Source organism: Siniperca chuatsi, linkage group LG17 (genome assembly GCF_020085105.1).
Source record: "Siniperca chuatsi isolate FFG_IHB_CAS linkage group LG17, ASM2008510v1, whole genome shotgun sequence".
Taxonomy (NCBI): Eukaryota; Metazoa; Chordata; class Actinopteri; order Centrarchiformes; family Sinipercidae; genus Siniperca; species Siniperca chuatsi.
The window spans coordinates 12,094,729-12,120,806 of record NC_058058.1 but is presented as its reverse complement, the minus strand read 5'-3'; the positions used below and the strand labels follow the sequence as shown (position 1 = coordinate 12,120,806).

The 26,078-nt window shown below is 39.3% G+C and overlaps 1 protein-coding gene across 13 annotated transcripts in view; it reads right to left on the bottom strand.

Moving 5' to 3' along the window:
• Positions 1 to 26,078, bottom strand: part of ptk2aa (protein tyrosine kinase 2aa) — a 67,433-nt gene that overhangs the window by 23,138 nt on the left and 18,217 nt on the right. For 7 of the 13 annotated variants that reach the window (XM_044172751.1, XM_044172752.1, XM_044172754.1 and 4 more), the window contains exons 1-13: positions 22,197 to 23,172; positions 20,461 to 20,708; positions 18,230 to 18,399; positions 16,768 to 16,855; positions 16,435 to 16,514; positions 15,671 to 15,733; positions 13,221 to 13,275; positions 6,687 to 6,827; positions 6,306 to 6,383; positions 5,928 to 6,035; positions 4,890 to 5,007; positions 4,326 to 4,356; positions 2,619 to 2,683 (exon numbers count right to left, since the gene is read on the bottom strand). In XM_044172751.1, the coding sequence (XP_044028686.1) occupies positions 2,619 to 2,683; positions 4,326 to 4,356; positions 4,890 to 5,007; positions 5,928 to 6,035; positions 6,306 to 6,383; positions 6,687 to 6,827; positions 13,221 to 13,275; positions 15,671 to 15,733; positions 16,435 to 16,514; positions 16,768 to 16,855; positions 18,230 to 18,399; positions 20,461 to 20,708; positions 22,197 to 22,320 (1,369 nt within the window). In that variant the 5' untranslated portion in view covers positions 22,321 to 23,172. Of the gene's footprint in view, positions 1 to 2,618; positions 2,684 to 2,779; positions 2,906 to 4,325; positions 4,357 to 4,889; positions 5,008 to 5,927; positions 6,036 to 6,305; positions 6,384 to 6,686; positions 6,828 to 13,220; positions 13,276 to 15,670; positions 15,734 to 16,434; positions 16,515 to 16,767; positions 16,856 to 18,229; positions 18,400 to 20,460; positions 20,709 to 22,196; positions 23,173 to 26,078 lie in introns of those variants that run through there. The other 6 variants (XM_044172757.1, XM_044172759.1, XM_044172756.1 and 3 more) reach the window with 3 other exon arrangements.

Here is a 26,078-nt window from a genome sequence, read left to right as displayed (position 1 = left end):
GGTGTAATGTAAACAGTGAGCACTCATTGCTTGATCAAGGTTTCTCACACATCTAGAAAAAGGTTCATTTTATGTATATTCTTAAGATTTCATATACTTTATTCTCAGGGGCAGTGGAACTATACAGCAGTTTCGACTAGATTGGATTACTGTAATGGTCTCTTCAGAATCCTAACCCAAACAAGGAGGAGAGAGCACACTACTTCAGTTCTTAAAGGAAGAGAGAGTTCAACATTTCAGGATATACGCTTATTCGCTTTCTTGCCGAGAGTTATATGAGTAGGTCAATGTCACTTCTGTACAGTTAATTTGTAGCCTGCAGCCAGTTAGCATCAAGACTGGAAACAGCTAGCCTGGCTTTTGTAACAAGTTCTTTAGTGTGCTTGCATAATTGAAATGTGAAACCAAAGCTAACCGGATCAATGTATACAATGTAACGAAAAAAAGAACCTTGGTTCGAACTTTCAGGTGTGAAAAGGCCTTTTGTCTTTAAATGTGTCCAAGGCCTTGCCCCTGTTAACTCTGTGATTTGATCAGAGGATATGTTCCAACCAGATCCCTTATAGCGTTGCATGGCAATTTACTAACCATTCCTACAATTCCTACCAAGAATGGAGGTGAGCTTTTAATTACTGTGGCATTCCCTTCCAGATAATCTGAAAGCTATTGATACACGTAGGGCTTTTATGACAAATCTTAACATACTTGGGTTAGTGTGGCTTTTAATATTAAGTATTTTATTGTTTTATTTTCCTCACTTTCCTTCCATTCATCTTTTTAATAATGCTTTCATTTTATGTCCTTTTGTCACGTGTGTATTGTAATATTTTATTGTAGTTCTCTTATTTTAATTCCACGAAGCACTTTGTTAACCTACTAAGTACTTTACAAATTAAGCTACTATTTTGAAGCTATTATTACCAAAGAAGGATGTTGACCATGCCTACGTGTCATGTTTGGAGCCTTTAGCAGAAAAAGTTTGGATCATTTGTTAAAGTTTCAACAACAAACCAGCTGCTGTCCAGATCCATGACTTTCTCTGAGCAGTTCTGCTAGCTATTGAGGAAAGCTGCCAAAGCCATAGATGGAGACACGAGGACATGTACTAATCTATTTAGTCTGTCAATCTGCTGCTGGACACGTATGTACAGTAGATGGAGAGCATGGCAGAATCACAACACTCAATAACATTTTGTGCTTACATTTTCAAGTCATTTCAATAGACATTTTTTCCTAGCTACAGAACTACATCCCTGAGCTGGTGCTGATAGGCTGCTTGAGGACACTTTAACAGGGCAGATACTTGGTGGTTGAACCCACATCTTTTAAATGGAAGAACAATCTTTCTAACCACTTGGCCACCCTGCCATGAATTACGCTCTGCCTCTTTGAATTAACTGACATAAAACACTGAAAATAATCATTAAAAATAACCAATCTGTGACCTCAACAGCAAGGCATGTCCTGAACTGAGACTCGAGAGAACCATTTTACTCTGGCAGTACTGGCTGCTTACAGTCACATTGTTCTGTTGAATGAAAGTAAGCATTTTACAAAGAGAAAAATGGAAAATAGCACACATTAGACCCAGGTTTTGTATAGATAACTCTCAGTTAGAAAGTACTGCACAATTTAGTCTTTTCCATTTGCTTCCCAGTCTTATTTAAAGAGCATTGGCTTGGCTATAAGCAGGAACACACAAGCAGTTATTGTGGTTGAAGCATGTGTGTTTGTTTGTGTGTGAGCGTAAGACTGAGTTAGACAAAGCAACCAGGCACTGAGGACAAAGACAGTTTAGTAGAAGAGGGCATCCTTAAAAATGTTGATAGATTGTGATGCAGCAGGTAAAATGGAATTCATCCACAAAACAATTTTAATTTTACATAAAAATATGGAAAAATCCAAAACTGTGTCAATATTTTGAATATAGTATATATTTTTTAACCTTTTCTGGACCAAATTAGTTCTATAAATTAGTCAAGGAAGACAAGATCATACTTTAAACAACTAAAATTGTATTTCAGATTTCATCAATAAGTCACTCTCTCTGAGGTTTTTTCTGTGCACCATCTGTGTGCACTTTAATGCAAAGTAACATTACCCAACAAGCATGATCATCAAATCGGGCATTTTATTCCACCACATTACAATTTTGTGGATACGCTCCTCCACTAACTGTCCAATGAGAGCCGAGGATACCATCGGGCGGCGAATCTGAACAGAAGACAAAGGGGAGGAGGAAACGCCGTGCCTTGGTTGGCTTAGGAGGTGTCGATGTCACTAGGTCTGCAGCCAATCAGGCAGGAAAGAAGACCAGAGTGTGAAGAAGAAAAAAACCCAGAGTGAATGGATGTGAGTACAGAAGGGAGATGTGAAAAAGACCAAGGGGGAGAGGAGGAAGTAAACAAAAGAAAGCAAGAACAGAGAGCATGGGATGAGAGAGGGAGAGGCAGTCCCAACAGAGAGGAAAACAATGAGTGAGAGAAAAAACAGATGTTGAAGGAAATGGAAAGACAGAAAGAAAGACAGTAGTTGGAGCCAGAGAAGCTATCAGACTCTGTTCATCTGGCTCCTAAACCTGTCACTTTGTGAGTGAGTGTGTGTGATTTCTATCTTACCTGAGACAGAGATAGCTCTTACTCCACTCCTGACTGCTTCTAACTTTTTCTCATTATTGGACACTCTAGGGAAAAGGAGAAAAGTGAACAAAAAACAAATTAGACAACAATAACACAATAGTCAAAGCGGGTAACACTCAGATATAACAAAACAAATATACCTAGGTTAAATCCAAGCCTCTTTAACATACATAACTTTGATTTTTAAAGTCAGATCTCACTGAATGAGGAGTCTATTAAGACTGCTTCTGTACACTAACCCTTACTGTTTCATTTATCCCCCTGCCTTTAGTGTGGTCTCTCTGTTTCATCTGAGCTCTACTACGATCTTTACATCATAGACCACAACAGGCAGAGAGAAAAAGAGAGAAACTTAGAGTGAGAGACCGAGAGAAAGAGGAGGAGACAACCCAAGTGTTTAAAAACCCTAAGTGGAAAATATTTGGCTCCTAAACTTATCTCCTTATTTGACCAGAGCCAGGGAGAGAGAGCGGAGAAAAAGAGAGAGAGATATTTGAGTTGAAAATGACCAAAAGTAAGCAAAAGGTTGTTGTTTGAATTTGATCAAATGACAGTGAAATGCGAACACACAACATCCAGGCTTCTACGGTCACAGATAAACAAACACAATGAAGTCCTAACTGCAATAAAAAGCACCGATGTTTCACCTAGAAATCTTTTTTAAAGGCCCTGCAGTTCTGAGCCAAAACCAAAAAAAATGGTATTAGGTTGTCCCAGTTTAGTTTTTCTCTTCTTCTAAGAGAAAAAAAATTATGGGTTGAATTATTGGTAAATAGTTTGGGCATGAAACCTTTATTAAACTGATTATTGTTTTAAGTTTTTATATAATTTATTTATGGACATATTGAATTACCATGGTAAAATAAGGCCATTGGGCTACAACTGATGATTATTTTCATTATAGGTACATCTGTCAACTATGTTTACAATAAGCCACTTAATCGTTTAGTCTATAAAATGTCAGAAAAAACAGTCAAAAAAAATGCCCAGAGTCCAAGATAATGTCTTAATTTTAAAGAAAATCAATTTATGATGATGTGAAACAGAAAAGCCAGAGAAAATTTGAGAAGCAGGGAACAGTGGATGTTTAGCATTTTTCCTTGAAAAATAATAATAGTGGTTCAGTACAAACTGAACCACAAAATAATTATCCAGAAACATTTCATAAATAATCTGTCACCTTACTCTGTAATTAAGCCCTAACCTGACCTCTAAAAGTCTCTTTTTGTTTTTGACAACTTGATATTTATGGAAAGCTGCTCCACAGTGCAGCACCCGTATAAAAAAAGCTTCCAGCTACATTATTTACTAGAAGCACAATACATGAACAAACACTGGCTGTTACGCTGAGTACGAGTGCAAGTACTCCCATTGATGGTCTTGTACATATGGTGCAGCTTCTGTAGTTTTAAGCAGAGCTGTACGGGCCGCTGTCCCACACTTCATCAATACTTACATGAGTTTTCACATTTTATACTTAATAGTGTTACTTTGCGTCACCTGCAATTTGTTCCTAAATCTAGTTGTCAAACTACAATACCAAGCAAGTCAAGTCAACCCTTTACTATTATAATCAAACATTGAGTATGATAGCATTCTAACCTTTTGTCTGACTTACAGTTGTGATATAAGCCAGTTTATAGACTTTCTATCATTAATTTTACTGAGCATGAGACAGGTACTTACTTTGGGATGGAAGGCAGTGCTCTCTCCCCCTCTAGAGGACAAAAACACACATCATCAGGATCAGAGTGAGTAATGTGAAGCACAATTATTGTATAAGACTACATACAGGATTTTAAATGTTTTATGAGTCATTATACATGGAAGACAGGACCTTATACACAGTACAAAGGATACAACAAAAGACTTTCCTGTATACAAAATACATCCCTTCTACAGCATTAGAATATGTACATTTAATATACAATATGTCCATAGTAGGGGACTAGTGCTGTATTTATTAAATAGGAGCACTGCACAACTAATTACAGAAACAACAGTACTCAATATAACAGTTTAGCAATATTGAATGTCCAAATCACAAGAAGCTTTGCTCTTTTGCCAGAATGAAAGATGTTTTAGGAAGCTCTGCTGAACAAGGTAAAAGTTCAAATCAATCACACTTTATTTAGTTCCTGTCTGAAAAGTTTGAAAAGAACATTATGATTCTGTAGAGAATATCGTAAGCTCTATTCAATTATTGTTTTATTATTATGATGGCATATATTCTTGGGATATTATGCATACCTTTCTGAACTCTGACGATCAAGGAATGAGTTTCCATGGAGATGAGCCGACAATAACCGTCAATCAAGTCAGCCAAGTTCTCCGCCATGGTCAGTGATGCTGTTGTAACAGTGAGAGGCTGCACACACACACACACACACACACAGACAAGCCTGTTACAAAGAGCCATTATCTCCAAATTCACACACACACACACACACACACACACGTACACAGTGGGGGTTTCCAGCTGCTCCTTATGTCAGGGGAAAACTCCTCTCTCTCACAGTATTTATGTGTGTGCGTGTGTGCGTGTGTGATTAAATCCAATGCTATAAAACCCAATTAAACAGAAAGACTCCACTCGTACAGCTACGGGTGTTATGAAACCAAGTCCTCTGTGAGTAGAACCATTATGTGGAATCTATACATGGAAAACCATTAGTCACACACAGAGCGCCAAGTTACCAAGCTGTGCTCCATGATGGGCACAGCTTATGGTGGTTCTTTAGTATCCACTTACATACATAGTACCTGCTTTTAGACTCACAATTTTTCCTCAACAATCATAAGCATTAGTAGAGATCACATTAACATTAAAAGACTAAAGTCCAATGTAGACAGCTTCCATCTTCGCACTGAACACTTTTTTACATTTTGAATGACCGTCGACAGCATTGTTCTCTCTGCAGCGACACTTGCTTTTGAGTGGGGAAAAAAAAAAAAACTACTTAAGTTCCAGTATTGCTGTGCATAAACTTCACATAAGACCCTCTTCTCTTGTTGAAGTTAATCTTTGGTAAGATAGAAATTTACTACCTGAATTTTAGGCAGGTTGAGGGAAAGTGTGTATGCCATAAAAGGTTGATTACATAAAAGTAATGGACATTGTCTTATTTATCATAGTGATAGAGCAGAATACCAAACAGTAATGGAGCTACATATAAATGGAAATCAGGTGGCTAAAATGTTAAAGGTCACTATTTAGATATGATATGCTTTAAAACAAAATGTACCTGTAGAGCAAATTTCTATATCTAGACAAAGAGACAGACAGACCTCAGCAGCTCCGGCTACTTTGAGCTGTAGCATCCCTTTCCTGTCCTTCTCCTCCATAGCAGAGTACTGGATGGACTGAACTTGGTTGAAGTTAGCAAGATGGGTGGGCTGGGGACAGAGAGAGTAACACAGAAAGAGTGGAAATTAAATCATGTAAACTATGCCGATCCTATCCATATTCATTCATCATCAAATGAACGAGTGATATCTGTGGCTATCATTATCTCAGGAGTCAAGCCTGTACTTTTCTTTAAAGTTGATGCTACCTTTTGTGGCCTGGAAAACATTTGGTTTAAATATTTTTTGGATGCAGAACATTACAAGCATTACAAGCTATTTTAAACCTGGCTGTGTAATACGGTCTTGGTAGAAACTCACCGTGGATCCCTTGTCAGTGAGGTAGCTGATCCCTTCCTCTGGCCCGATAGCTAACTCCACCTGGATCACCCAGCTGGACTGTAAGAGAGAAGAGGAGGGATACAATGTTAAAAGAGGAAGAGAGTGAGAGCAGAAAGGCAAGACAATGGCGGGGGAGAATAAGAAGTTGAGGAAAAGGTTTTAGAAGTAGGGAAAAATAATAGAGATTTTCATTCATTTACTCATTTGTAGCTCATAGCATAAATCATAAAAAAAGACACAGCACAGCACCATGTCTTGGATACATGCAAGACCCAATGCCGCCAAAAGGGGTCAACCTAACACAACTAACCAGAGCTTTCAGAGTTCATCAGGATGGAGGTAAGAATGGAAGAAACCTACCCCGAGGGCACATTTGAAGCACTCCTTGTCATAGCGGTAGATTGGTGCAAGTATCTCCAAGAACTTCAGGATGCACTGCTCATCGTTTAGATTGGCTACCTGCTTAAACGTCTGCTGAATCAACTTACGGAGAGTTTTAGCCTGAGGAGAGGAGAGAATTGGGAGGGAAAAGAAAGAAAATTACGATAAAAAAACAGACTTTATTTAAAATATTATCTAGCTGATTGAGCAGAAGATCTGTAACTGGGAGAAGAAAGGGGAGGAGGCACGATGGGATATGTGTGTGTGTGCACGGTGTATTTGTGTGCATATGTGTGTAGAGTGACAGATACACTAAGAGAGGAATACATTGATTGACTAATAGGCCACTCTGGTTCCAATCAAACTGACCTCACCACTTCGTTCCAGGGGAACTCTTAGTTCAGAGCAGTATCGTAACAAAGACACACTGATGCTGTTAGTTAACACTCAATTAAACATCAAAGTCTGCCCCAACATCATCTGTAGTGTAACTCAGATTTCACTATATGTGATGATTTTTAGTGTGTCGGTTGTGTTTTCCCTCCTGGCATCACAATCACAATTTCAGACCTGATTTTTTTTTTTTTTTTTTTTAGGTCTGTTCTGTCACCAGAGAGTAAACAGATGGGGAGCTTACAGAAAGAAAAATCCATCTAGGAACATTATTCTGCCATTTACAATCCTTTCTATACATCATCACTCTAGACATAAAGATGCGTAACACACACATTCAATGTCATATATAATCCTCTTCATCTGATGTATATCTAAAAACATTGTGACTTACATAAAGAGGAATTCACCCATGACAAAATGACCTTTTTAACCCTGTTCCCTCCCTCATATGATCTTGAGCTATTATACAGTACTGTGCAAAAGTTTTAGGCAGGTGTGAAAAAAATGCTGTAAACTAAGAATGCTTTCAAAAATATAACTAATAATAGTTTTTTTTAATCAATTTACAAAATGCGAAGTGAGCGAACAAAAGGAAAATCTAAATCAAATCAATATTTGGTGTTACAGAGCATCAATTCTTATCTTATTCTTATCGGTACACTTGCACAAAGTCAGGGGTTTTGTAGGATTATAGTCAGGTGTATGATTAACCAATTATACCAAACAGGTGCTAATGATCATCAATTTCACATGTAGGTTGAAACACAGTCAATAACTGAAAGTAAAACAGCTGTGTAGGCTTAAAACTGCATGAGAAACAGCCAAACTAACTCTGCTACCAAGGTGAGGTTGTGGAAGACAGTTTCATGTCACAGGTCATACACCGTGGCAAGACTGAGCACAGCAAAAAGACACAAGGTAGTTATACTGCATCAGCAAGGTCTCTCCCAGACAAAGATTTCAAAGCAGACTGGGGTGTCAAGATGTGCTGTTCAAGGTCTTATAAAGAAGCACAAAGAAATGGGCAACGTTGAGGATTGTAGACGCAGTGGTCGGCCAAGGAAATTTAGTGCAGCAGATGAAAAACACATCAAGCTTATTTCCCTTCGAAATCGGAAGATGTCCAGCAGTGCCATCAGCTCAGAACTGGCAGAAACCAGTGGGACCCAAATACACCCATCTACTGTCCGGAGATGTCTGACCACAAGTGGTCTTCATGGAAGAGTTGCGCCAAAAAAACATACCTCCGACATGGAAACAAGGCCAAGCGACTCAACTATGCACGAAAACATAGGAACTTGGGTGCAGAAAAATGGCAGCAGGTGCTCTGGACTGATGAGTCAAAATTTTAAATATTTGGCTGTAGCAGAAAGCAGCTTGTTCACCGAAGGGCTGGAGAGCGGTACAATAATGAGTGTCTGCAGGCAACAGTGAAGCATGGTGGAGGTTCCTTGCAAGTTTGGGGCTGAACTGGTCACATCAAATATTGATTTGATTTAGATTTCTCTTCTGTTCATTCACTGCATTTTGTTAATTGATGAAAATAAACTATTAACACTTCCATTTTTGACACCTGCCTAAAACTTTTGCACAGTACTGTACATCATCTATGCACAAATATGCAGTATTAAGGACAATAAAATGTATATAGATGACAGTATTATCCATATTATAGTACTTTTAGTGAAAATACACATTCACACAAGCACCCATACAGTACGGAGAATCCCAAAGTATAAATAGCTCTCCATATATAGATTAAAATAAAAGATTAGAGGAGATTTAGAGCACTACAGCACAGGCTTAAAAAAGCATGTGTGGATTTACAGTAGACTGGTTCATCACATTAAGGTCATTCGACTCAAAATAAATGAACAGTTTAAAATTACAAACAAAAAGCAATCAATTGCATTGATTTATTGACTACAAATGTAACTTAGAAACAAGCAACTGACTAATCTCAGTCTAATGAGGCCCAAAAATCATATTATCAGAGGATGAACAGTGTGTATAACACATCTGTGTGTACTAAACTTTTTACATTTCTGAGGGCATAATCATGTATGTAATGCTTATTAAGTCTTCTTCTATTATCCATTTTGTTGAGCCACTATCTAGTTCTACTGCAATTCTTATTTTTCATTTGTAAATAAAAGCATGAATATCTACACTTAATTTCAGCATTACAGAGCCCTGTTGACAGCTGTGTACTCATTAAGCCTGAAGGAATCAAAACACACACAATGTTCCTGTGTTCAGCCATGTGTGTGGATGTGTGTCATTTCAACAGATGTCATAACACACGTGATTAGAGAATATAATGTGTATGTGCTTATGTGTGTTCTTCGTGCTCTTGATAGGATCAGTGTGTTAATTCCTAGAATTCCATGACACACACACACACACACACACACACACACACACGTATAAACACACAGGGATATTGTCAGTCCAAAGTGTCCACCCTTCCTGAGAGGAAGTACTGCGAGTGGCTATCGCCCTTCCCATCACCAAGCTGACCGTCGCTATAGCAACAGGGCTGACCAGTCACAGACAGAAGTTACGCAGTATATTCTTCAGTCAGTCAGTCTATTTACAGAGGGAAGGACACAACGATGGCTGGTGTATTAGGTCTCTGTGTTTCCTTAGCTGTAGTGGCTGGAGGTAATATGGAGTTTTGGTCACTAAATTCTTATTAAGTTCACTTCCACTAAAACTCAATCAGTGCGCCCTGTGACCCAAACTATTACTGTCAAAATAGTCTGTTTATGTCGACTACTCGCATCTGCGGAACAGAAATTCTAGAGTTTTACCCGGAACGTTTTAGCAGCGCACCAGTTGCTGTCTGTCAGCTGTAGCAAGCTAGTCGGCTTAGCCTGGTTAGTGAAGCTCATGTAGTGTCGCTGCCTCCGAATGGTAAACACAAATGAGAGACCAGAGCTGGAGGATCCTCCCGTGACATTTAGATCCACTGTATGGGAGCATTACGGTTTCCCAGTTAGTTATGATGGGCAACTACGAGTGTCGAACTATATTGCCGACCTTGTTCAACTGAAGTCGGTTATGTCTGTGCAAACATGTCATTTATGACGGCGTCACCCGAATGCGTTGATTAGAGGAATGAGACAAAAACAGACTGGAAGGCGAGTCCTTCGCCCCACAGCGTTCAGGCAGCCTCTCACTGCAGATTCAGACCTCCACATCCACACAACATTTCAGGGTTTTGTTTCCCAGATCATCATCATATGTACAACACATTTTTAGGCCTGCTGTGGAAAATATTCATGTCTGTTTTGCTCCAAATGCTAATTTCTTGTAAAATGTGACAGTAAATCTCACTGCAGTATCACCAAATCGTTTTGCACTAATCCTTGTTTCATAAAGTTGAGTAATTCAGTAAGTTATCAATGTGATGAGGGGTAAACAGACTCCTCGCCTCAAGCGGGCTGTTTGTTCAAACTTTGATCTCCAAAGCCACTAAAGGTCAGTTTTACTAAACCTGCTGCCCAGCCTGTCAATATAAATGAACAGACTCTGCTCTTTATGACGCTCACATCAGTCACTTTTTACTACCACAGCCATCTGTCTGGGGTTTGTGTGTGTTTGTGTGCACGCGCATGTGTAAGTAGAGTCCATTGAGGGTGAATAATCCCATTAAATGGCTACCATTCTCTTTCACCAGAGCGAACGACTGAAACGTAAATGACAGCTGCGCTCTCTCTGTCCTTCTCTAACACGCATCTATATATGTATGCAAGAGCAAATGTGTCGAACACTTGCTTATATTAACATAACTTTTTTATTTCTAATATATGATATAATTATGCATACAAAAATACTCAACAGGGATGCAGGTAATTTTCATTTTCGATTATTTACTCGAGTAATTGATTAATAATTTGTTCTTTAAAATGGCAGAAAATTAAAAAAAAATCTAAAGCTCAAGGTGATGTCTGTTTTCCAAAATCTAAAGGTATTTTATTTATTATCACATTCTTACAATTGAAAAGCTGGAACCAGAAAATGTGAAAAAAAAAAAAGTTAACAAATTAATCGATTGTCAAAATAATTGATTAATTGGCTCATTGTTTAAGCTATACAATTCATGATGTTAAAAGGAAGTAACTAATACCTCTACTCATTCTCTTTTTGTTCATACATTCATTTAGATGTGTTATATATATTTATATAAATAATAAAATAAAAATATATACATATACATAATACAATAAAAAGCAAAATCAGCCATTCTTAAATTACAACATCGGTCCAGACATTGACTACAATCAAGTCAGATATGCCAATTTATAGATGTTTGACTGCATGTGTGTGTCACTGTGTGCATTTTCATGGATAATAAAACAGGCCTCAAACAGTGTATGTGTGTTGTCATGTCTGCCGAAGAGCAGAAAATGAGAGAAAGAGGAGAGGAGGTAAAGTTGGTAGGTGGGCAGCTGATGAGAGGGGAGTCAGCAGGGCATGACAGACGGGGGGGACGCACATTGACGCCTCCTCATTGTTGGAAAGAGAAAGTGGGTTTAAACATGACCTGAGGGTCACTCACACACACACACACACACACACAGTTTCTCTCCCTCTGCTGAGCATCTGTCCGCCCGCCTGCTGACATCAAGACCATTTCGGGTCACTGGGCCGTTCCTTCATGCACACACACAGACACACACCACGACCCTCCCCATAACGCGTGCCGTAGATTTATCACTGACTCTGCTCATTATGCGAGCACACCCAGCCATCGCATATAAAAACGTACAGAACTGAAATCTGCCAAACTACAAATTAAGTGAATGTTTATTTAACATGTGAGTTTATGTCCAGAATAAGGTAATTAAAACTGTAATTGGAAGGTGCTGAAGATTTGTTAACCATCAATATGAAACACATTTCCGTATAAACCTCAATTTAGAGAAGCTGTTATGTAACTAAAACTGCTTCATATTACATTTAAGCATGAAACAGTACTGTGTAAATCTAAAGTACTGTAACCAAACTTTAGATTTTGTGATTTTGCATTCATTGTGATTTTACCATCGACTAGATTTACATGTACATAAGTATCCTGGTTTAGAGTCTTACCCTGGTTTTGGTCTTACACGAAATATGATGTTTACATGGAACAGGAGAAACCTGGTTATTGATATTTCTATATATATGATCATAACAGTATTCAGATTTCTGATCATCTGCCTACAGGTGTGTCTCTTTAAAATCTCAGCCACTGACTCATTTCTAAACTCACTGAGTTACTTCAATAGTTGAGGATGACCACAGTTTGTTTCCTGGCTGTCTGAACTCTGCTGCAGTTACCACTTGTCTGGATATTGAACTTCTTCATCTCATCACTGGAAATGGAAAACTAAAGCGCCAATATAACATAGGCTCTGCTTTACTAAACTCACACTTTCCCTTTAATTTGAGTTCTAATTAAGAACAGTATCCCGGTTTCTATCGGACTACTCCAGCGAGCATAAGGTTTCTCAAACATATAAGCAACACAAACCCTAAAAACCCAATCATAACTGGGATACTGGTGTGCATGTCAACACACTAATTGTGAATAAAATTACAGGAAAGGATTCTTCACTGTTGACATGCATCGATATACAGTATATAAGTAGGTTTTCTGGTAAAAGTTTTCCTTTTTCCTACTCCTTCTCTTACTCATCTCCATTCATCTAAACTTCAATGTTTAATTCGCCAAGATTTCATGTCAGTCATGCTGAGTCTTGGACTGCTTCACAATCTGCCAGCCAGACCAGACCAGGCCTGACAACACATCAAGTAACACGTTCAAAAAACTGGCTCAGAGGAGCCTTCACTTACACTATGAAGCTGCCCATAAAACCACAAGGTTTGGTTACTTTTGGTAACTGAGCAACTCCAGGGACGCAGCTGGGGCCACTATGATAGCATCTGCTGAATGAGGGGAGAGCACTACTTACTCACAGGACACCAAGATTTTGATCATAAACCCTCTTACTGAACATTATTTGAAGAGGAGAAAGTGAAGACAGTGTTTTTTTCAGCAGCCTGACATATTATACTTTGTGTACTCCACCTCTCTTTTGAGCTCAGTTCAAAACTCATCATTCTCACCTTGACTGAATCCAACAGGTCTTTTGGGAAAAAACGCCTCAAACCAACGTCTTTCCTGGAAAGAGATAGAGAGAGATACATAAGCATGTTTATTATGCTCTAATTACACTGAGGAATGCTAACTGACAAGCACTTCTGTCTTTATCTGATATCAGATTATTTTTTCCTCTGCAGAGAAATTACCAACTACAGCTACAGACAGATACAGTTAGGCAGACAGGCAACCGAAGACAAGAAACAGAAAACAGAAACAGAAAGCTATGACTAAGTGCTGACTACAGAGCACTACTCATCTTTTCCTAAGAGACGGGGCTGAGGAAAAACAGAGAGAGCAGAAAGAGAGAGATAGAGAGAGGCAGAGAGGAGTTCAAAGAGGGAGACCACAGAGACAAAGAAAGATGTGCAGAGCTAAAAGAGGAAGCTAGCTAATGACTCAAACTCCTCTGGAGAAAAGACAAGTAGAGGGGGAGGAGGAGAGAACGAGTACAGAGAAAGTAAGGGAAAGACTGACAGCTTACTATTTCTCCAACACAGGTCAAATATCAGAATGTGGTGTAGAACAGGGTTTCAATTTAAGAGCAATTCAGATGGTGTCGAGAAAGTTGTAAATCACAGAAAAAAAATGCCATAAATAAACTTTTACATGCTGCCCTGTGGTTGTCTAAGCTGCCAGGCTAAACTGCCTCAGCTTAAAACATTGTCCTCTATGGCAAACACACATGCAAATACTATTATTTCACTTGGGGCTGTCCATCATCATGTATATGAAAGGATAACTTCATAAAACATAATGTATGTCACCCCCTAAAACTGTTCTCTCTCTCAAAATCAAAGTTGTGTCCATCACAGGAGCAACAAGAAGCACAACCTCAAAGATGGAGCACTGACAAAGGCCCACTGATTACACACTTTGCATTAGCTCACAAACGACAAGGACTGCAGCCAACTACAGCCAGCTGCATAAGAAGAACTAACCAGTCCTCCTAAACCTAACAGCAGCATGGAAATGCAAACAAAACAAACTAGCCAACTATTTTCACACTAATGCAAATATGAGTCTGTAATATGCAAATAATTTCCTAATAATGTCCTGAAAAGAACTATGTAATTGGTGCAAATTTTGGGGAAAATAAGAGATTCAATTGTTACACCAGTTAATTCATACACCATTAATTCCAATTAATTGCTAGCATAACCTACAGAACATGCAAAAAAGGGGAATGAAAGCTCTTTTCAGGAAATTTCTTGAAAATAAAGGTTTACTTGTGGTCTTTTGCTATGGGAAGAACAAAAAGAAAAAGCAGAGGTGAAAAACTTGAGAAATTAAATGGGAGAAATAACTGATTTGTTAAGCTGAACCAATAAGTCTATTACTGGTTTTTCCGCCAACAATTCAAAATTGTCATTGGCCATCGATAAGGGCCGACTAGGTCCAACAGTGCCAGACACCACCCAATATGTATGGGCGGTGATTGACCACAGACTTTCAATAAGAGCCCTAATGGTCAACTGTCAGCTTGGTGTATCAAAGCCCCTACAGCTCTGTCTCTCTCTGTCTCTCTCTCTGTCTCTCTCTCTGTCTCTCTCTCTGTCTCTCTCTCTGTCTCTCTCTCTCTGTCTCACACACACACACACACACACACATAAAATATGCATGACACAACATCTTTTTCCAATCAAAATAGAGAGGCAGCCAGGGAGAGATAGAGAAAAAAACAAAGACAAGAAGAACATAGGAGAAAAACAGACAAAAAGAGAGGATGATTGTGTAGAGAGGAAGGACAGACAGACAGAGATGGACTGACAGGACGAAGAAGAGAGACAAAGAGATATCGGTGGAAAGACAGTGGACATTCTTCTCAGTTAATTGGAGAGCTCGTTAGGCTGATGGACAGAAAGAAAGACTTCATTGGAAGAGGGCAGCTCATTAAAATCAGATCATGTAAGAGCCAAGCCTCATTAGGGCCAGAGTTTGTTAATGTTCTTCATAGACATCCATCTATCAGAGAGCCAACACAGACAGAGCAGCCAACCCCAAATAAATCTACAAAAATGAACGAGTATTAAACATGGGTGATCGAGTGACTGAATAAACGCAGTGTTGAAAATGATCATTTTGGCTAGATTGTAGACTTTCTTCGCACCAGTAAATGTAAAAGCGTATCAAATCATAGTTGGACTGCAAAAAATTTTAACAACAATTTCAATATTTAAATGTTCCCAGACTGCAATTCCCAAACTCTTACTGAAATCCTTTCAATTGTTTTCCACTCATCCAGATTTTCTAGGAACTACAAAAAGAAACTGAGATACTGTGTTGTTTTTCTGTTATTTCTGCTGGGTTACAAAATGTATTTCCAGGTAGAGGAAGGATGTGATGTACCAGAAAAGTTGTGAGCTGGACTGAAAGTGAGCTGCTGCAGAACTTTGCTCATGAAGAAAATACTTACTCCAGTAGTTCATAGTTGGATTTCTTGTCCAGGGCGTTTCCTCTCATCTCTTTGAAGAACCTCCTGGAATTAAAACCAGCGGGACACAGAACAAGGTCAGATCCACTCACTGCAGACACACCCACATTAAAAAGGGACTACTTGTTAAATGTGTACCAAAAACTATTCAGGTTTTAAATTTTAGCAGAGCTGGGATTTTTGGCACAACTTCCAAGGTGCATGGAGAAGGGAAAAAAAGCAACATTTGTAGTATAAAGAACAACTTTATTAGACCAACATATTTTGGCTTGTGGCCTACATCAGGGGTCATTATGATGATGACAACCAAGGTTTTAAATTCAATTCAGTCTTTGTACAGAGAAAAAAGCACTTGAATTAAATAGAATTACATTTATTGGTTTTTATATTAGTATAAGAAGTAAGTGTTACTTTAAATAATGAACACTGACAAACTTTGGCAAGAATAATCAGTTTAGTTGAGGGGAAATCATAAAGGGTTTCACACAAAAACAATTTAAACTGTAGAGAGTATCGCTTTAACTGCTAGTTTAGGCAAAAATAGATGGAATATGAGTTTGTGGTTGTTTCAAAAGTGAAACCTTTAATCTCTGTTGGGAACAAACCTTTGCTTTTGATGTAAAAAGAATATCAATAAAGAATTCTACTTCAAAGTAGTTTGAAGTATTGTAGTACAATGTAGCTGTAAGTTATTCATGAACAAAGTCCTGAAAGAGAGCCACTGCTCTGTAGTGAGCACTTCCTACCTGATTTCTAGACAGCCCAGTTTGAGAGCTATATCTTGTTCCACCTGATCCCCAATCTCTGTCATGTAGTCATTCTTCACCTGGTAGACACAAATACACACCACAAAAACATGTTTATTAAATTATCTCTACAAACAACAAATGGCAAGCCATCTATGTGACACACAAATACACACACAGTCTTTCTGACCTAGATTACCAAAAGGCAAACACACACACACACACACAGTCCTCAAGCAGTGCCATATGTCTCAGTGCTGGCTAGCTGCTGGAAGAAAATTAAATATGTTTGTGTCTGGGTGCCTTTGTGTGTACATCTGTTTGTGTGTGTACCTGGTGGTAGAAGTAGTTGAGTGTAGGTTTGTCTTCTGTAAACTGCTGCACAAAGCCCTTTGGAAGATACCGGATCCTTAACTCATACCTACAGAGGAAAAGAACAACAACTTGTCTATTGGAAATAAATGATGGGATAAAGTGATATGTTTGAGTCATCTTCTATGTGGTAAAAACATCAGAATAAGTCAGTTTAAGAAGTTAGAAGTGGAGAGCACAGCAGAGGAAAGGAAGGGAAAGGAGAAACAACTAAACGGCACAAAATTATATCAAACAAAGAGAAGACATGACTAAGGAGAGCATGGTGAGAAGGTGAAGAAGAAAGAGGTCTGGAGGAAGAGAGGGGAGAGAAAGAGAAGAAGAAGGTGGGGGAAAAATGGATATGCAAGAATGCAAATAAGAAGACAGATTGCAAAATCAGTGGAGGACAGAGACAGACAGAGAGTTGTTGACTTAGTCAGACAAAGCAGGCATCTGGTTCGCTCTCCGTTTATGTCCACAGTGCAAAAGGTCTCCACCTCACATTAGCACCAAGACCTCCACAATAAACTTAATATATACCATTGCATTAACATCCAAACTGCCAAACCAACACAACCACACCGCACCACACACAAGGCCTCCATACAACAGACGGGTCGCACTATTTTTCATGACGCTGTTTACAATAAATCACTTCTGCTACTGTGGTATGCAAAAGGGCAAACTGCTGAAGCTACGTAGCTGTTTGATGAGATAGTGACTTTGACTAAAATTACAATGCTAAATAAGTCATGTTTAATGTCTAGGAAACTGCTTATAAAGTGTAACCGCACAGCTCTTCTCGAATGTTCTTTGCACTCACCTGCCACAGAATCTGAAGTCAAGTTAGACTACAGTACATTTTGTCTTTGACATCTCAATAAATAAAGCTCACCCACAACACAGCCTGGTAACTTTTTGAGATGATAACATTTTTATACCTCAGTTATTTACTATCTTTGGTCTTTGCCTGCCTTAATTAAGACACACCAGATTTCTCTCCCCATTCATTTCTATGAGGAACAGGGCGAGGCGTATTTGCTTGCAGCAGGGAAGGAGAGACACTGCTTGGCTGGTAAGAAGCTGTTTAATTTACAACTTTGTGTACTGCTGTTGTTAGCCCGCTAGCCATGCTAATGCCTGAAGTTCATGCTCACAACCCTTCCCACATTATTTCCTGTCTGCCTGCTTTTTGCCACAACACACAAGTAAATGTCACAGGGCAAAATCTGGTCTGACAGAACCTTTGCAACCACTCTTCCTGTTAGCCAATCAAATCACTGCAATGCAACACCTGTGTGGCGGACAGGAGCTTTTTTTTGCAGCCTGAAGCATCAACACTGAACAAGCTTCAACATACTGTGTTTGGTATAATCTTCGATATGTTACATTAGCATAATGACAACTTATGACACACACACACACACTCGTCTTCTCTCACCTCCACTCCTCGTTTGGTCGTGCCTGTTCATAATTCTCTCTGACGTGGGACACGCCCATATCGGGGTGGAGCCAGTGCACCTGGTCTCTGGATTGGCTGTTGCTGAGACGAAGGCCAAAACAAGACGTCCAGCGCACTTTGTGGATGTCCAGTATCTTCTGGATGATTCCCTGGAAACAAAAAGTGAACATTTTTATTGGGATACTTTTTTTTACCCACTTCCCCTGCACAGTTACATAAACTTTTAAGTTTAAAGAATAAAAAAGGTAATAAAAATGTCATTTATAACTGTTTTGAGACTCAACACTCATATTATTTAAGAATAAAGTATAAATTCTGCAAATATTACTCTTAGCACCGGTGTATTAGGCTAAATTGGAATAAATTACAAATAATTTTCTCTTTATCTACAGTGGTACTGTCCTAGTATATCAGTGTGGTGAGCGCTAAATAAAACAAAGATGCCCAGTGGATAAAAACAGTTAGCCAGTCTATAAAGAAGTCAGTCTGCCATACCTCAGTGTGCCAACTGTGCTAATGTTTATGTCTGGCATTTTGCATCAGGTCAATGAGGGCATGAGCCTATGCGTGTGTATGTGTGCGTAGGTGACTTGAAGCGATTTAACATGACGTTCCCACCCAAACAAGTTGACAGACATCATACACACACGCACAATAATGCTCACAGAACCATGTGTGTTGTTAAAATGCTAGGGGGTCTGACCTAGTTACTGAAGGAGAAAGAGAGGAGAGGAGATTTGTGACTTAACCTATATGACCTGTATAAGATTGAGCAGTGCTAAGCAGTTTCTGCGTCATGGGAGTGGATATAAAAGTATGCTGCTAAGTAAACCTAAACTAGTACACACACACACACACACACACACACACACACACACACACACACACAGAGTGTGCCCCGGGGTTATATGTATTTGCTTGCAAAATATTCTCATTGCGCGAGTGTCCTTTATCAGAGCAGACAGCTAAGACCTTGAGCTGAGGACAAACAGCAAAAATCCACCTTTAAAACTATTGGGGGTAAACTGCAACACATATGGGGATGGAGACAGTGTCATGAAGACCAAATATTACCACAACAAATTCCATGAAAAGACCAAAACCAACAATCAATTGATCCTACTAAAAAGTGTTTTATGTGTAGTTATAGCCTGATAAAGAATTTTCTTCTGGGCCATAGAGCTCCACTGTTGTCCAAAAACTATTAAAACACATCAGTAAGCTGCACTGTTGCACTGGATGACATTGAGCTGAACCCATATACACCATCCTGCTAAGAATTATAGCTGTTTTAGGAAATTACTTAGAGCCAAGCCACTAGAATTGCTAAAAAGGCTAAGGACGGCAATGTCGGTTTGCTCGGTCCACCGCTTTGGTTCAGACTGAAAAGTCTCAGAAACTATTGGATGGATTGCCATGAAATTTTGTACAGACATTTGTTGTCCCCGGAGGATGACTCCTACTGACTTTGGTGATCCCTGGACCTTTCATCTTGCGCCACCAGCAGGTTGAGTGAGTGAGTTTTAAGTGAATGTTTCAACAACTACTAGATGGATTGCCATGAAATTTGATACAGGCATTCATGTTCACCACAGGATGAATTTGGTGATCCCCAGACATTTCATCTAGTGCTATCATCAGATCAAAAATGGAATTTATCCAGTACTTTGATTTATGACCAAATACCTGCAAAACTAATGATGGTGAACATGGTAAACATTATACCTGCTAAAAAGCATCATGTTAGCATTGTCATTTTGAGCTATTAGCATGCTGACATTAGCAATTAGCTCAAACCACCACTATGCCTAAGTACAGCCTCAAAAATCTGCTAGCATGGCTGTAGACTCTTAGTTTTGTTTAAAAATGAAGCTACATACTTGTGACCCATTTTTAAAGATTTATGTCTTCAGGTGGAACAAATGGGTTTGTGGCAGAGTACCACAGACAGGGTAGGAAACTCAGAAAGCACTGAGAGGCAAACTAACGTGTTATTGGCTTTGGTCTTATATGGGATTTGTTGACAATAGGAAAAATGTAGAATAACACCAGCCTTATCCTTTAAGACTGTGCCAGACTGGTGTTTATTTTTAAGAGCAAAGCTTGACCTGTTTTGGACTGTATTTAATTATAAGATGTACCTTATAGTTTGTCACCATAAATACACTTAGTAAATGGGGGGACAAAAAAACGTGTGTGTGTCTTCTTACCCTGACATCGGTTGCATCTCCATATCTGATATTGGAGGACCAGCAGCTGTGTTCTGTGTTGGTCTCAAAGTGATGGAAGACTTTAAGAACCCTGTCCACGGAGCCGGCCATGGTTCGGTCCGCCACCCCCGCGCTCAGCCGTGACTTGGCGCCTCCCAGGAGGGCATGGTTCAGGTTGGGGTCCAGGTAGGCTGTCGCCATGGTTTTCCCTGCTGACACTGCTGACACTGCTAGGTGTCTGTCATATTCTGGGCAGGAAAAGAGAGCAAATCAGACATCGGTGAAATGAGGAGGAATAAAATGTAGAATCAGAAGAGAGAAAAGGACATTTTTTAACAATCTCTCCTATGAGAGTTTAGCCTGAAAGCAAACATTCACTACTGCCTCACATACACACGAGAAGTTTTTATTAGGGCTAACAACAAACTAACTGAAATTATTTTCATTATTGATTAATCATACGAGTATTCTCTCAATTAACTGATTAAGCATTTAGACAAAATGTCAAAATAACGAATGTCAAAAAATAGTGAGAAAAATATTCCCATCAGAATTTCTCAGAGGCCAAGATGATGTCTTCAAATTAGGGCTGAAACTGATCACTGATTAATCTGCTCATTCTTATCTCGATTAATGGTCAATAAATATCCTAATGCCCAAGGTGACATCTTCACATTGCTTGTTTTGTGCAACCAACAGTCTAACATCCACAGATATTCAGTTTACAATGAAATAAAACAGAAAAGCAGCAAATCTACATATTTAAGATGTTGGAACCAGAGAATGTTTAGTGTTTATGCTAGAAAAAATATTTTTGCTTAAAAAATGCACAATATGGTACAATAATAGTTGCCAGTTTGTTATCAATCTACTAATCGATTAATAGTTATTAATTAATTATTAGTTTGTACAATGTATTAATGGACTGATGCTACATGTTTTCTCCTTTTCTCTGCTGTCAATTATAGCCTGGTGTACTTGTGATGTTGTGGACTTTAAACCTGAATCTTGTCTTACTTGGATAACCCTTGTACAGAAAAGGTCTGTTTCTGATATGACGTTCTTTGGCAAGATGAAAAACACTGAACAATGTGATACCAGAGAGAGAGGTGCAGTCAGGGTCAAGGCGCAATATATAAGCACCTGTGTCTATAACACAAAGAAGACAATGCACCTCAGGCTGCCATTTTTCCTGAATAAGAAGTAATGACATTGACGCACTTCCTGGAATTTATTGGTAACTTCATCTGTGTCCTCTATGTCTGTGTATGAGTGTGCAAGATGTGTGTTTTTGTATGTGTGTGTGTTGTTGTAATTATAACTCTTTCACTCTCTTTTTCTGCTTCCCTTTCGTCCTGTGGTTATCGTCTCTCCTCCATTAAAAGGAAAATTGATATGTTCTAGCAGGTAATTACACCTGAAAGAAAGAGATGGAGAGAGCGGATACACACACACCTAACTCAGAGGAAACACTGTAAAGTTGCTGAGGGATATATCACAGTAAGATAAAAATGTACTCCCATGTTACTCTGCCAGTTTCAAATAGTAATGTCTTTTATATGGACACATCACTCCAGTGGCTTTCAGCATCTCTCTCTCTCTCTCTCTCTCTCTCTCTCTCTCTCTCAGCTTTGGCTGTACACCAAGTCAGTTCCCATGGAGTCAGATGTCACACTGTTGACCGGCTTCATGCTACTTGTGTCTGTGTGTGTGGGTAAAGGAGATTTCATTCATACCTCTATCCCAACACATTGGGAAGGGGCTACAGCCGTTCATCACCATGGAAACACATGTCTGTCCCTCCCTGTGTCTGCCTGTACCGAGGACGGATAGACAGCTAGCGGTCCCACAACCACGCATCACACACACTAAACCTTTCGTGTGCAGAAGTTACATAAATAAACACACACACACACACACCAAGGTCCTGACACAACTGCAAAAACACGCTCACATAACCCAAACACTAACACACACACACACACACACACGCACTCTGTCTCCAAGGCAGAAATCTTTGTCTCCAACTTTTGTCAACAGCTTCGTTAGCCAACAGTTACTTCCAGAGGAGTAACAGCAGAAATCCTCAAAAAGGCCAATTTTCTGGTCTGTTGACTCTTTGTACAGAGTGTGAAGATAATACAGAAAACACACCAACAGGGAAAACGTAAAAAATTTGCCATCCTTCTGAGAGTTTCTTCTTTGTAAAGTCTTGTCTTCTCAATCTGTTCCTGTTATCCACAGTTGCACAAGTCCAGAAAGATCCCCAGAGATGTAAAGTTTTATCCACAAACTTCCCTCCTCTTCTTTTTCTCTCCACTTCTAAATTACTCCTCAGTGGCCTCTCTCTGATGACAACACACTGTTTGTTTTTTGCCCAATTTCTGCCCCATGCCTGCACTCCATAGTTACACAGTTGCCGTGGAAGAGTCAAGCGACCGTCGCTCAGGAGAGGATTTGGGTTATTTCACTGAGCAGAGTCCCTGTGACTCACAGACAAATCCAGCTTGTACAGTGTTGATCCAATGGAGATTCAGTTAGTTAGTGGTCACGGAGAAGGAGAGACAATTACTGTGCTCAGTAATAAACAAAAAGAAAGTTATCTTCTTTTCTTGAAAAAGAAAGTGAGAGAACAGAGACAGTGGGACAGTGAGCAAGAGAAATGCAGCAATTGTTTCAGGATGAATGAGAGGAAAAGGAGGACAGAGCAGCACAACTGAAAGAAAGTTGAGTGGGGAATGAGAGAGATCGGGAGAGATCTGCTGCTGGAGGAGCAGGAGGAGCTAGAAACTATTAATATGCTAATCTCGCTAGTCTCTTGTGTTCAATGAAAAAAACCCTCCCACTTCTGTTTATGAAGCTGACTCAGAACAGCCCTTATGTTGTACCATCATTGCTACCATTGCAAATGCAATGCAAAAGAGAAAAGAAGAGAAAAATCCCTTTATTTAACTACTCAAAGATATTACCAGACACATCTACAGTATTTCTGCTGCTGTAACAAAAGAGTTTCCCCTCGGGGATCAATAACGTATTTCTGATTCATTCACTGAAGATAAAAGCAAAAATAAAACACAGATGTAAAAAGAAAACCAGGACGGTAACAGTAATCACCATTACTGATCAGAAGCACAAAACCACTTTAGTTCTGCATCATCTCACACTCAATATTCCCTCCTTCCAAAGCCCATTTAAAGCTGAATATGTCCCTACTGTCCACTATTTCATAACAGGCATATTCAGCTCTACAGTGAATCATCCCCTGTACTCTTTCTTGCCATCTAAAATGGCCAACTTAGCCAACCAGACAGGGAAATTACCAGAACATGCACATCTCTCTAACAAAATATTGCGGACAAAAAAAAAAATGTTCTCCCAAACCCTAAAGAGAAGAGCAGAGAAAAAAAACATTTTTGCCAACACAGACGTTCACTGGCTGTGCCCAGCATGTAAACTAGCAGCTGCTAGCAACATGCCAACCAATCCACGTCCAAACCACAAGGTCTCAATCAATCCAATTCATACTGCACGTTCAAAGTCATTCAGCCTGTACTTACTGGGGTCATACTGTATCTATCTCTCAGAGTGCTCGAGGTGCTGCCCCGAAGGCTCATCTCCAAGGCAACGTGCCTACAATATCCTGCGAGCGAGTGGCACCTATGAGTGTTACTGCTGACACGCACAAACACAAATGCACACGAGCACACAAAGTCTTAATGGTACCTTGTGTGAGACAAGCTCAATGAACAGTGTCGTGTGTGTGTGTGTGTGTGTGTGTGTGTGTGTGTGTGTGTGTGTGTGTACATTTGGGTTTCCTATCATTTCTGCTCAATCTCAAGCATTGGCCATTGTTCTGGTGGGAGCAGGGGGTTTTAGTCGGGTGTGCGTGTGTGTGTGGACTATTGAATGCCTTTTGTCAGAGGGCCGGATGTTGCCATGAATGGGAAGCGCTCTTTTGGGGCTGTGCCAAAGTCTCTCTCTCTCTCTCGCTGTGTGTTTATGAACACATAATTATTTTAGCAGGGGAGGGAAACACGACATCTACTATCTACTAAATGTAAATAAAAATTAAAATATGCAGGTAAACCTCAGAACCGTAACAGCTACTTTGATGTTTTATCAGTGAACAATCAGTGTGTTCACATCCATGCCTTGAAGTTAAAATTCAAAGGCTATTTGAATTACAAGCGTATTTTACCTCATAAATTCAAACAGTTTTTTCCTGCTTGTAATCTACATCACTCTTAACTTTACTATAATACTCTTTTGCTGCTGACCCCTGAAATGCTTTTATTATGTCAAAGGTAAAGCAGAACGCCACCGTACACTTTACAGTCCCAGCCCATTTACTACTGACAATTTCAACTTTATAGCTCCCCCTATCGATTTTGTAATACAGTAATGACGTTGTAATACGGTTCTATTGTTCTTAAAACACACACACACACACACACACACACACACACACACACACACACACACTTCACAGTGCCAAACATATTTTGAAATGAACTGCTGTGCCACATAACAATGACTAAATCAGCACACATGGATGTTTCAATAATTTTTGAAGGTTGTTCTTAACATTTCCTAGACCCAGAGGAGGAATCATTTCCATTTTAGTTTACATGATCAGCTAAATAAATAGATAAATCAGTGGTCAAATGAGAAGTACCTGAGCAAACCAAGTGACCGTACTGAACACCCCACACCTGAAGGTTATCAACTAAGGCATGAAGGAACAAAACATAAACTTACAAGAAAACAGTCTTTTAATTAAGCTGACAAAACCATTGGTACACACACACACACACACACACACACACACACGCTGGAATTACCCTTATAACATCCTGTCCAATTTTGCTTCTGTATTGACAACTCCATTGTTAGTCTCTAGCTTCGTCATAGCATACCATCCACTGTGAATGTGTTTCACAATACTCATTGCGAGCTGAGAAAGGAGGAAAATGCCTGAAAAATATATAGTTGAGGGAGCAGAAAGCTTTAAAAAGTGATATTCATTTAGCTGTGGATATGCTATTAATTTGTATGGCAATGTTTCAGGTCAAAAGACCAATGGGAATTGCTGGACACTGGCAACATATTTCATCTGATAACTGGCCAGCAAGGCCTTCTTTCAGGGCAGGATGCCATGACATAAAAATATGCTTCCCTGCTTATTTTATTTTGGTAATACAAAGGAATAATTACACCCTCAGGCTGCTGGGAGTTAAACTTCAAGGAATGTATTTTTTGTTTCTGGTATCTACAGTGTGAAGATTACAATTAGTCACAAACTCCAACTAGAGCAATGTTCACTCTCTCCCTCACCCCTGTCTGCACTAATAAAACCAACACACTCACACACAGATAGACAGTCCTTCTCTGTCTGCTTTCTCTCTTGTTTAATTGTCTTACACACTCACAAATATGACTCATATATAATATGTGCAATTAGTGTATCTTCTCATTAGCTTCTCATCTCCCCTGATAGTCTCAGGAGCTAACAGTTTACTTCTCACAAGAGGATGTCAGCACACATGCACAAACAATAAAACAACACATACACCTATTTTTATCACACATATATGCAATTTATAGGCTTTTTCCCCTTC